General features: G+C 49.3%; 1 protein-coding gene across 2 annotated transcripts in view; it reads left to right on the top strand.

Annotated features, from left to right (window-relative positions):
- Window positions 1-12739, top strand: part of AARS2 (alanyl-tRNA synthetase 2, mitochondrial) — an 18500-nt gene extending 5761 nt beyond the window's left edge. For both annotated transcript variants that reach the window (XM_048296710.1, XM_048296711.1), the window contains exons 10-22: window positions 825-952; window positions 1697-1847; window positions 3650-3819; window positions 4797-4910; window positions 5302-5442; window positions 6072-6209; window positions 6615-6724; window positions 7809-7917; window positions 9409-9531; window positions 9874-9984; window positions 11509-11592; window positions 11732-11842; window positions 12218-12739. In XM_048296710.1, coding sequence (XP_048152667.1) covers window positions 825-952; window positions 1697-1847; window positions 3650-3819; window positions 4797-4910; window positions 5302-5442; window positions 6072-6209; window positions 6615-6724; window positions 7809-7917; window positions 9409-9531; window positions 9874-9984; window positions 11509-11592; window positions 11732-11842; window positions 12218-12382 — 1655 coding nt within the window. In that variant the 3' untranslated portion in view covers window positions 12383-12739. The remainder of the gene's footprint in view (window positions 1-824; window positions 953-1696; window positions 1848-3649; window positions 3820-4796; window positions 4911-5301; window positions 5443-6071; window positions 6210-6614; window positions 6725-7808; window positions 7918-9408; window positions 9532-9873; window positions 9985-11508; window positions 11593-11731; window positions 11843-12217) is intronic.

The raw sequence follows: 12739 nt of genomic DNA, 5'->3' as shown, positions 1-12739 counted from the left end.
TGTCTCCCCTGCATTTTCTGTGACTGTCTAGCCCCAGACAGAGCAGCAGATGTTCCTTTCTCCAGATTGCAGTTGTTTTCTAGTACTTTGTTCTCACAACAACTAGGCATCAGGCAAGTTAGAAACATGCCCTTGTGTAGATGCTGAGAAGGCTAGCAGAGAAAAATTCTCCGCTTTTTACTGTCTCATGTGAAAGTCTCCGTTCTCACGCAAGCTAGCTGTCTGACGGTTTGCTATTTGGTAAACATTTCCAGGTGCAGGGCTGTTGTGAGAACATAGCGGAATTGTTTTTTGGTTCACTGGGAATAATATTTTGAAATGGGTGGTTATACTGCTTAGCCACTCACTTTGGTGGGTGGCTAGCCAAGGGGCCAGTCACGTAATTTCTCTTTTGCGACCCATGCTATAAAAAGATGGGGTTTTGGCATTAAAGGGGTCGGCTTCGACCATACTTCTCTGACCTGAATCTATGTTGTTTTTCACTGTCCCTGTGCGCAACAGCGACACCCTTGCTGTTTTATTGACTGATAACTAGGTCCTTACAACACACAGCTGAGAGGAGTAGCACAAGACCCAACCAGGGCAGCTGCCTGTCTAGATGTGCTGCACTGAATTTTAGCAGGAACGGGGCTGTAGAGCATCCTTAGTACTCAGTCCCATGCAAGAAGAACTGCATGGCTTCTCTTCCCCTTTAACTTTTGCACACAGTACAGGTGGATCCAGTTACCAAAGCACACACTAGATTGGTCCCATCCAGACAAATCTTGAGATGCCTTTGCCTTCTGTGTTCACACAGAGTTCTTGTCCTTCTTTTTGTCTTACAGCTGAAGTAGCCTGGTCTCTCTATGGGAGTTTGGGATTCCCTCGGGATCTGATTGACTTGATGCTTGAAGAGAAGGGAATCAGTTTGGATTCAGCTGCTTTTAACGAACTTGCTCTGGAAGATGCAAAGGTAAGAGGGAGACCTGCCTTGTCCGAGTCATTCAAAGCCTTACCTATCTCCTGTGAACATGGAAGCAGGCTCCCTTTCACTGCTGAGGCTCTTTGGAGCACCACAGGACTACATACCTTCTCGCTGAAGGGGAAATGAGTCTGAAATAGCAGTGTCATCACAATCCTCTTGTTTCTGAATGTGGGACTGAAGTACTGGCTGGCGATTTTTCTTCAGGTATTTTATGATGCTGACTGTTGCTGGAGTGAAGGTTATAAAATACTTATATAGGTTAGGAGACTCCTCTGTCGGTCATGTAGTCTAACTTCTCACACAAGGTAGAACCAGCTTAGACAGCCCAAGAAGCAAATTATTTGTGAAGAGTTTACAAAACCTCCTTGGTCTCTGTAGTGCTGAAATACTTGCACTGCCCACCAACCACCACCACCCCCCAGTGCAGTAATTGGTTTGAGGCCTTGCTGTCCTGAGCTTTAATGACCTGGGAGCTTCACAGCTACACAGCAAGCTGTGCCAGGAGGAATGTGTTAACAGTTGTGTATGGCCTGGCTCAAGGCTAGCACAAGTGGTATTGAGTGCTTGTGAGGTTTGAAGGGATGGGGTTGGTTAGCAGTAGCCTACATCAGCCTGGATCTGAACAAGCCTTTTCCATGAAGGTGGAAGAAATCATTCCTAGCCTTGTAGCTCCAGTTACGTTTGCTTGCCCCCAGGTATCTCCCATCTAACCGTGCCTTTGCTCTGCTGCAGCGGAAGGCTGGTGGCCCACAGGCAGGACAGCCAGGCAACACAAACACCCAGCTGGATGTGCACTCGCTGGCTCAGCTGCGGAGCAGCAGCGTGCCTGCTACCGACGACTCCCCGAAGTACGCCTACACGCTGGGGCGGCACGGGCACTATGGTGAGTGCCTGGCGTCCTGCAAGGCAAGCTCTGCTGCAGTCCCTCACATGACTGCTTTTGCTGCCTAACCTCATGCATGCACAACGTGTACTTCGTGGTACAAACCTGTCCACCTTGCTGCCGCAGCTTTTCCCTACCGCTGTAGCTCATCCCAAACTAGGTGCTTTTCTTAGTGCTGTTGGTATGTCCCTAGGAAGGCTCTGGGCTGGTAACAAGGCTGAGCTCTGCATTGGCACCACCTGGGTGCAGTGGTGAAACAGGGACTGTTGATTTCTTCCGGAGAAAAGTCTGTCTCCAACAATTAGGCTTCTGGGTGTGTGCGCTCGGGAGAAAGAAGGGTAATTACGCAAAGGGATTATGTAGTTGTGTGAAACCATGCCCCTGCTGTTTCCGTGGCACACCACTAGGTGCCAGCGCAGGCTTTTTGGCATTCGGGGTAACTGAGGTTGCTGATGCTCTATGGAAGGCATGAAGTTAAGCCACGGGGAGCAAGAGGTGGTGTGGCTGTCACAGACAATTAGAGATGGCTGTGTACAGCCAACTCCCTTTTACCCAGTGTGCCGGTGGCAGCCCACGCTAAGCAGAAAGCGAGGCAATTCAAGCTATATATACTACAGCAAGAGCACAACAGAGGAAAAAAGCCTAGCAGTGACATTGGCTGAAATCTCCAAGCTAGAACTGTCCCACCTTCTCAGCTTCTGAATTATGGAATAATTCAGGTTGAAGGGGATCTCTGGATGTCCAATTTCTTGATAAAAGTAACATCAGTTTCACAGTTGTATCACCTTGCTCAGAGCCTTGTCCATTTAAGTTTTCAGTATCTTCGGGAACAGAGATCTCACAGCCTCTCTGTTCCCTGTTCTTTATCACTCTTAGAGTGTAAAGTTTTTTTTTCTTTACACACAGCCAGAATTTTCTGTACTCTAGATGTAGTCTCCCAAATGCTAAATAGGGATGAATAACCTCTTTCTTTGACCTGCTGGCTATGTTTGTGTTCATACAGCCCAGCAGGCAGGCAGCCTTCCTTGCTGCAAGGGCACCCTGCTGGTTTATGTTCAGCTTGCTCCTGAGAGCCTAAGATTTCTGTCAGTCCATTTCTGTAGACTGCTCAGATACCTCTGTAAAGCAGTCCAGTTCTTCAATGTATCAGCTAGTCCCTGCCAATTAAGTGGGATATGGGTACATCCCATTTTGTCAGGGATAGTCATTAAGGAAGATGTTGAGTGGTGTTGTCCCTTACAGCCACCAAGTAGCTCTACTAGTAGCTGAATATCATTGAACACTGAACTACTGAGCAATTCTCTCTGGGGCCCCCTGCCCAGCCAGTTACACACCCACCTTATGGTCCACTTGTCCATAGTGCCCAAGTTTGGGTTCAAGGATCCTATGGGAGAGCATGTTAGAAGCTTGCTGCGTCCAGGAAGGTGACATCCCTGCTGTCCCATATCCACAATGTCTGTCATCTCTTCATAAAAGTCAGGTTTGCCAAGCTTGCAGTGTAGCAAGATGCAGATGTGTCTGTGCCACATTTTCTTCTACCAGGCTCATGTGGAGCCGGATTGGGTGTCCCTGCCTGCTTAGCTGCTACTCAGCAGTTCTGTCATTAGGTAAGTGAGGGGTGAAGTAGTTCTAGTCCTTTGTCCTTTCTACCAGTAGCTGTTCCTCTCCTACCAAGGCAAAGTGCCAGCTTTCAGTATAGCCCGGGTGTTGGCAGGGTTGGCATGGGGAAGTGATCCCTCCTTTCCTGTTGCAATCTGACAGGATGTGTGCACTAATTGCTGCTGTCTTCTTTCCCCTGACAGAGTTCAGTCCATGCCAGGCCACTGTCCTGATGCTGTACAGAGATCAGTCTCTCCAGAAGGAGGTTGGGGCAGGGCAGCGCTGTGGTGTCATCTTGGACAGGACTAACTTCTATGCAGAGCAGGGTGGGCAAGATTCTGACCAAGGCTACATGATACGTTTAGGACAGCAGGTAAGGCCCTTTGCTGCCTAACCCAAGGCTGCTACGGGTTCTGAGGCCAGGCACAATTCCCCAAGTGATGGGTTTACTGTGTTCATTCGCAAGCTGCTGTCTCTTGACAGTTCCCTTGGCATCAAGGTGGGGTGAGGTAGAATCAGCAGTAACTTCACAGAGGTGTACTTGCTGCTCTGGTTGTCTCTCACAGCTCTTTGCATTTCATCTTGCTGAGGAAAACTAAAGTCTTCTCAGGTCTTCCTTCAATGTGCTGCATTCTTGCCAGCTGGGGTTGTAATGCTGAGAGAAGGCAGTCATTGACCACAAAGTCTGTGACTTAAGTAACTTACCTCTGGTCAGTCCTGGACAGCTGCAAGCAGTGCCTAACCTGACATCCAGTGCAAAAACTCATATTCCCCCCAAGAGCATCAAGGAGGACCTCCACTTCTGCAGCATGTTCCTTCAGCCTTGCCAGAGGGAGAGCTTTGACCCTGTCCTGGGAAGTTACATGAGGTGCAGCTTTTTCTCCTTTCCCCATTCCAGCTCTTGATAATCACCCCTGGGCCTTTTTAGCCTTGCAGAATGTGACAGTGCCTTGCTCAGCACTTCCCCCCAAGCCAAAGTGGTGGTCCAGTTTTTGTTTCCATCCCATTGAGGCAGAAATGGTACCTTGGATGCCAGAGACAGGTGCCTTGGGAGATGCTGTCCATTTTCTCATGGATGAGCATACTTGCTAAGAAAATTCATCAGCACGGGTGGCATTAGTGCCCCTCCACTGCAAGCTGGCAACCTCAATGTATGTGTGTAGTGAGTGGCTGGGTACATGGAAGGTCTGAGACACTTTGGTTATGTTTGCAGTAAGCTTCTCTCTGCTTTTCCCACCCATCCCTCTCTTTTAGGGATTGGTGGGAATTGTGTTTGGGTCAAGCAGATACATAGCACAGGTATTTGGATCTTCCCTGTGTCCTAACTCATCTTTCTGTCTCTTTTCTCAGGATGTACTCTTCCCTGTAGAGTCAGTTCATCTCTGTGGTGGCTACGTGATCCATGAGGTCACTGCTGTGGAAACCCTGCGTGTTGGTGACCAAGTGCAGCTCTTTGTGGATGAGGTGATAAGCTAACTGCTCTTAACCTTTTCCTTGTGATGTCCTGAGTAACCCGGGCATTGCAGGTCTTTGTCCATTGTATTCTTGACACTGTTCTTCATTGTAGTGTGCAGTGGGAAGGAGACATCACAACTGACTCTCTAATCTTTGCGAGCCATTGGTCTGTCCAAAAGTATCCAGCCTACCCTTTACTGTTTTTCAAAGATGATCCCATGGAAAAAGAAGTTAGATCTGCCCTGTCATGTAACTCATCTGACAGCTGTGCTACCCGTTGGTTTTCCTCCATCTTCTCCTATCCCCTCACATGCAGCCTTTTCCTTATCTCTTTGTGCCGTGCCCTGCTCCCCTGAGCTGTGGAGAACCAGCACTCCTGCTGACTGGTGTGTGCTTTCAGGCGCAGCGCCTGGCCTGCATGACGAACCACACCGCCACGCACCTGCTGAACTTCGCGCTCCGCCACGTCCTGGGTGACAGCGCCGAGCAGCGGGGCTCCCATGTGACAGCAGAGCGGCTGCGCTTCGACTTTGATACCAAGGTGACTCTGAAATCCAGTTTCCTAGTTCTCAGCAGTACCACCATTCCAGTATTGCTCTTCTCTCCAGGGATTTTTCCCCTCTTGCCATAATCACTCCTTCAGAGACAAGTCACATTTTATCTGAGTAATGAAGCTTGGTCCTCTGGATGTGACTGCGTCCGCTTTGCGTTGTCCTGGCCCTGAGCAGGGCTTGCTGAGGGGATGAATGGGGGTCAGAAGGGAAAGGACTTAGCAAGGCCAGTGGTCATGGGACTGACACGAAATAGTGTAAAGGGGTCTTTCAGAGATGGTGCTTGGCTGTGGCACATATCTGATGTCAGACATTCAGGCGAGAGCATTTGTGAAGCTTTGGGTCAGGCTGAGTGCTGGCCCTGGTAACCTGTCACTCATTCCAGTATCTCTCTTGAGGGCTTTGGCTGATGCTCTTGCATCAAAAATCCTTATCTGTCATGGGAGGAGAGGGTGGGAGGGCCATGATGTTCACAGTTCCTTTTTACAAGCAGAGAAGATGAGATGCAGGGGAAGAGTGGTGTGCCCAAGCTGAGTCATCTGGTGGCTCTGCCCCAGTTCTCCCTCCTTCGTTCTCTACCTCTCAGGAGCCTTCTCCTGAGTGTGGCTGATTTCCTCAGGGCCATGTGACCGTGGAGCAGCTGCAGCAAGTGGAGCAAGTGGTCCAGGATCTGATCAAAAAAAACGAGGTGGTGCATATGGCTGAAGTGCCCCTCACACTGGCAAGAAGAGTTCGGGGGCTCCGGGCAGTGGATGAGGTATGACAGGATGGCAGCACACATCTTCGTGAGCCTTCTCCTTCAGCAGGAATCAGCTGGGACACGAGATGTTGACATAACATATTTCTGCAAGGGAATTGTCTCCCAAAACTCCTAAGGGAAAATAGGACAGAGATGAGATTCAGGACACTGTGTTGTAGAACATGGAGACTGGTGATGCACAGGCTTTCTGTTTATGCCTGTGGACCAAAAGCCTGTCATGTCACCAATTGTTTCTTCTCCCCATTGGTGGCTGGTTGTGGAGGAGAAGTAGTGCCACCCCTGACTCAGGGGCTGCTCTAGAATAGGGGAAAAATGAGGCAGACACCTGAAGCCATGTAGTCAGTCTGTAAGTGCCCCTGAACGACCATGTTGTTAGCTGCTGATCCCTATCTCCTCTGTCAGGGGTATCCAGATCCAGTGAGGATAGTGTCCCTGGGGGTCCCTGTGGAGAATGTGCTGACCTGTGACTCCAAGGCTGCAATGCAGGCCTCTGTGGAGCTCTGCTGTGGGACGTAAGTGACTTTTACTTGCAGCCAGAAGGCATGTTTTTGGGCACTGGTGGCTGAGATAGAAGCATCACTACAAGCTCAACTCCCTGTCACTGTGAAACTAAGTTTCCTCACTGAAAAAATATTGTGAGGACAGGGCTAGTTACGAAGCTTTGGAAGTTCCAGGGTGAGCAAACTTTAATGAAATGCACAGCATTTTTCCTTACTTCATAGTCTGAAAGCAACCTGGAAGCCACAGCACCAGCAGAGTGTGGGAAAGGTGTGTGTGACCTGTCACACCAGGGTTGTGGTGCTTTGCCTTTGGGGTTGTAGGAGGGCTGGGGACCCAGCTGGAGACTCCCATTCAGCTGTGAGAACTTGAGACTGCTCTGATTATTTTAATTAATTATCTTCACCCTCTTCTGCTTTTAGCAGTAATGAGAGTAGAAGAAAAGTTAATCAATCTTAGGACAGTGCTGACACAAAAAGAAAAGAAGGAACAAACTGGTCTTAGAGCAGACAGAGCTGAAAATGAGCAATTTTCTAGCCGTGAGATCTTGTTGGGAGTGGTGGGACAAGAAACTGCATGGGAGAAGAGATGATCAGTTCTTGTGAAGCTGTCTGGAATGATTACTTGTGGTAACAGAACCCAAGACACTGTAGTTTTCATACCCAGTGTTGAATAAACAAGAAGGAAAAGGGAGGTTGTCAGTGTCCTGAGACTGCACAACTATCCTTTGTCTGGAGTCTACTGGCCGGGCTGTGAGCTGGCCTGACAAAAAAGTGGTGGAGTAGCAGCTGAGTAGAAGAGAAAAATGCCAATTCATCTCACTGCTGAAGGAGAGGAAAGGAGGACAAAACTTGGCTGCACCATTTGACTGGAGCCTGCTGGGCAGGTAGCACAGAGGTTCCTCTGGAGTAGCTTCAACCCTGCTATCTCTTGCCTAACAGGGTACCATCAGGATTTTAGGGATGGGAAAAGAGTCAAGGTATTGGGATTAGGAAAGAGCTGGTGGACTTTAGAGTTTTCTAAAAACAAAGCAAACTTCCTGATTTCTGTTTGTGAAGAGCAATGTGCTTTCTTTCCTATTCTCCGCTGACTTTTTAGGCACCTTCTCCGAACAGGATCTGTGGAAGATCTGGCCATCGTCAGCGAGCGCCAGCTTGTCAGAGGGATTAGCCGTGTCATTGCAGTGACAGGGGGACAAGCCAAAGAGGTAAGAAAGAGGGAACTGAGATTTCTGCCCATGTCAAGGCAATGCCAGAAAGACCAAACTTTGTAGGTTCCTCATAGACAATTAGCTCCAACTGCTTTGGTTGGAGCCTCCCTGCTGTGCCTCATCTGGCTTCCTGCTTCACCCTTAGACTCAGCTCTGCTACTGAACCTCACTATTCACCTCCTTTCCCTCCCATCCTAGTTCTCTGTCTCCTTGACCTTCATTTCTCCCTTCAGACCCTCTTTTGCAAGATAAAAACTTGGCACAAAATATCAGGAAGCCTCTGGTCTATAAATTTCAATCCCCCAGTAGGTATTTAAAGGTGTAATTCTTTGTGCATTGATTTCACCTCCTGCCTATCACAGCTGGATTTGCACTTGATGATTACAGGGCTTTGGCCTCATTCTTACAGCCCTTTTGCTTCCTTTCTTTAGTCCTTCTCCTGCTAAACTGTGATTCTGGTCTGGCTGGGTGTGTATAAAAAGTAAGCAACCTACTATTGAGTTTGTGAGATCACTCTGTCCTTTGAGTATTTGGAAGTGTCAGGTGCCCCGTAAGCCTTCGCTCTTCCTTTAAGGCTGCTGTCAGAGGAGAGTGACTCATAGTCAGTGGAATTGGAAACACTGAAGGCAAAGCCCACCCCTGCAAATCTGTTACTTTTTGGCTGGCCGTCCCCTGTGCATCTGTGTCCCAGAGAAGCTTTTCTTCATGCAGAAGAACAAAAAGCTGCAGGGCACATCTGCATGCTTTGCTGGAAGTGCTGACCTGGAGAGCCCTCGAGAGGAGCTCTGTGCAAGTGTTAATGAGACAAGGGAGGCTGCAAGCATGAGAGAATTACTTGAAATAAGGGTTGTGTATCCTAGCTAGGCAGAGCAGTCCTCTGCTGTCCTGCTCTAAAATCTCACAGGACCATCCTGGGCACAGACATCTGGCAGGGAGGAAATGCTCCAAACCATAAGGATTGGCACTGGTGAAAAAGGCTTGTAATAGCTTTTTAAAAACTTATTAATAGTAGCATTGTTGGTGAAAACAATAACAAATATACCAGGATACCTAAACTCAGGAAATATGCTTGAACAGCTGATGAGGTTTCTTTCAGCTTTAGTGTTTCTCTTGTTTCAAGATTGCATTTGCTAATGAAAAAAGCTCTAAAATGCTCCACAGAGCTCCCCAGTTTTTCCTCAGTGAAATCCTGATGATTTTGGTGCAAATTTTTAAGGAAACATGAATTTTGACCGTAAATACCACAAAAAGCTCGACAGCTTGGTCCTCGTGAGTGTGACTATCTAGTGCTGGTTGCAAATCTAGAGAGGAATGTTGTATTTCAGAGTCTTGTGGGAACAGTCATTCCTAAACCATCTGTAAGTGTCTTCTTACTGGATTCTGAGCAGCATTTCAGTGCTCATGACTCTGCTGTCTCCCCCCTTTCTCCATCCCTGTGGATTGTCTCTGTTGCTGCATTTGAAGCATGCATTCCTTCCATCTCTGCAGGCCCGGGAAGTAGGCCAGTGCTTGGCTATGGAAGTGGATTCTGTCTCTCTACGAATGCAGCAGAGGATCACCTCTATTCCTGAGATGCAGAACCTCTCCAAGGAAGTGGGCCAGTTGACCCAAGTAAGGATTACAGTCCTATATAGAAAGAGTCCAGTATGGGCTTTATCCACTTGAGACACTTTCTCCCTACCAGGTTCACATCTTACCATGGTCAATAGCAAGGGCAAGTTGCTCCCTGCTGTTGCCTCTTTGGTCATAAGGATTTTTGCCAGTGTCCAGGTGTCTGTGTTGCAGATGGCGAGCTGAAAAGAGAAAGCTGCTCACCACAGTGACTGGCTGCCCTGATCACATGGGTTAAAGCAGGGTCTGTGAAGAGGCCATGCTCCAGCCTGACCTCCCAGAGAACTAGCACTCTATGTCTAGGTACAGTTTAATGTTCTTACAGAGCAGTTTGTCTTGCAGGTGGTGGCCAGCACTGTAATGCCCCAGTGGCAAAGAAAAGAACTACAGACCATCCTGAAAGCACTGCAGCGAACGGCCAACACAGCTATCAAAAAACTGGAGCTGCAGCAGGTACTGAGGCAGCAGCACGCTGACTTGCAGCCAGCTGATAGCACACACCAGGGCACCTGGTGTCTCTGTCACACTTCACAGCCACTCAGTTACTAGGGTCTCATTAGAAGGCTGAAGAAAGCCCATACAGTCACACACAGTGCAACACAAGCCCTGTGTTGGGTTGATTTCACTGGCATTATCCGGGGCCATTGTTTAAAATGCACAGAATGAGTGGCTGGGCTTTTAGCACCTGCAGAATTTCCGTGTCTTCCTGCCTGTGAGAACAGAGACCTACCCATACAAGCATTTTTGGCCAATACCAGTAGGCAGATGGGCATCACCTCCTTGTTTAGGCATGGAGAGGATGAGATGGTCCTCACAGTGGGCTTAACAAAGTTATACAGTCAGACAGTGACGGGACAGAATCTTTCCTTCAGCTACATGGATATTGCTGTGCTTCCCGCATGTGTCTGTGTTCTGCCAATTTACATGAAAAGAGATTAGAAATGCTTATTGGTAACTTAGAGATCTCAGGAAGAACTATCCCTTTCTTAAAGTAGGAACATCTTGCCACAGAAGCCTTCCAGAGACATGTGGCGCTGTATAGGTCCAGGAAAGAGGCTGGGGACTGAATGAATCATTCTCTATTCCACTTTTGACAGAGGTTCATCTCTGCTTGCATTTGGGGAAGGAGGGCTGTACAGGTGTCCACATGGAGATTTCAGTCCACCAGTCTTACTTTGACTTCTGCTATCAAACATCTCCCATCTGTCCCACAGAGCAGCGCTTGGCATTCCTTTTGTGTGTATATTGCATGCATATATCCCCATCTAACGCAGTTCTTGTGCTCGAGGCACGAGCTCTGGCGTGCCCCCGGTCAGAGAGAGTCCAGCTACGTTCTTCTGTGCGTTGCTGAAGCGACTTTGGCATCAGGATGGGTGCTGCTGGCTGGGCTAGCTAGCTGGCTTCTTTGCAGAGGGAACACGGCAGGAGCCGATGGGACCGGCTCACGTTAGCTCGGAGACAGAGGAAGAGAGAGGCTGTTCTGGTCTGGCTCCTAACAGGTTTATTGTCAGAAGTTTCACAACCCGAACAAGCTCGGAAGGGATGGAATGCGATGGGATCCTCCCCCGAGGCTTGTCCTCAGTTTTATAGGGAATTTGAAAACCGCGGTGAAAGGGGAAAACAACCAATGAGTTACAGGCCAGGGGGAGGATACAATTTAACAAGAACCACTGGGGTAAACCGAGAGGCGGGAGTTCTAACAGAGAACCAATGAACAACCGAGTAACCAGGAATTTTCCTGAACCAGGGGAGGCGGCTTGGACCCGGGCACCGCCCAGGGGGTGCGGCTTAGGCTTCTGAGCCACCCATCGACCCACCCTCTGAGTCTGCCTCTTCAGGAAACTCGATCCAGGGGAGCGGCTGGGATTGATTGGCATCACGCTGCCCCAGCCCCGCAGTGGGGGGGGTCACCGCAACACCCATCCAGCCCCCCCGTGCCACCTGTAGCCCTTCAAAGTGCTGTTTTTCTCCCTCCAGGCTGAGAAGAAGGCGCAAATCTTGCTAGCAAAATACTGCAACCAGCCTGTCATCATTGATACTGTCCCAGCTGATTCCCTCTCTGTGAGTGATCCACATTCTTTGTTGGCCCAGCAATACCTCAGGTGCTGCAAACAGCAAGAGGGAATTGCTGGGCACATTTGCTGCTGGATGCTAGTCTCCTTTGCTGTTGCCTGACCTGTCTTCTCCCTGCCTCTCTTAGATCCTAATGAAAGTAGTGAACCAGCTGTGTCACAAGTCTCCTGGCACATCAGTCCTGCTGCTCAGCCCTCAGGCTTCGGGTGAGGTGCTCTGTGCCTGTCAGGTGTCCAAGGTAAGCAGAACCCTGGTAGAGACAAGGGGAACCTGCCTGCCAAGGGGGCTGGACCCACTGCTCAGCAGGTCCTGCTTGAGGCTTTTCCTGGGGCTTTGTCCAGTGTTGGTGGTTAATCACACAGGGGCAGAACCTGAGATGACTGTAGCAGGACCAAATGTGCTTTCAGTCTCTGCTGGGCACGGATATCCCTGGATCCTCCAGGCTGTGTTTTCCCAGGGGCAAAGTACAGCATTAACATGTAAGCTCAGCCTTTATGGTCCTCACAGTCATGACTGCCTCAGGCTGGGTGAGGAGAGGGTGCTGTTACCTTTCTTTATTCATAGACTGCAGATAATGCACAGTACAAATAACTTGTCTGTGTCTCTTCCCCAGAACTGCCTCCCCACGTTCTCTGCTGCTGACTGGGCCGTGGCTGTCTGTACGCAGATGGAAGGGAAGGCAGGAGGCTCTCCCATCGTTGCTAAGGGCAGTGGAAATGCCAAAGGCATGCAGGGAGCCCTGACTACTGCACTGGAGTTCGCTCAGAGCAAACTGTGATGCTTTAGTGCCAGGACAGCTGTATGCACCCAGCTGGACACTCGATACCAAGCATATACTCTGCCCCTCTGAAAGGATTAGCAGCTGAACATTGCTGCAACCACTGCTTTGGAGCACTTGACTTCTGACCATCCAGGATCAGCAGAGACCCCACTGACAGAATGATACTGCTTGTTCCCAGCACAAGCACATGGGGATGGAGCCTTGGAAAGCACTAGTTGCAACAGCGCATCCTGCTTCTTGTGGAACAGCGCAAGTCTTGCCACAGGATCAGCACTGAGATTTTGTGAGAACATGGGGAGCTGGCACAGTGTTATCCTAAAGCCATTAAAGGGTAGAGAGTATCCATTCACCTGA

Source organism: Corvus hawaiiensis, chromosome 3 (assembly GCF_020740725.1).
Source record: "Corvus hawaiiensis isolate bCorHaw1 chromosome 3, bCorHaw1.pri.cur, whole genome shotgun sequence".
Taxonomy (NCBI): Eukaryota; Metazoa; Chordata; class Aves; order Passeriformes; family Corvidae; genus Corvus; species Corvus hawaiiensis.
Note: the sequence above shows the minus strand (reverse complement) of the source record. Positions and strands in the feature narration are given on the sequence as shown.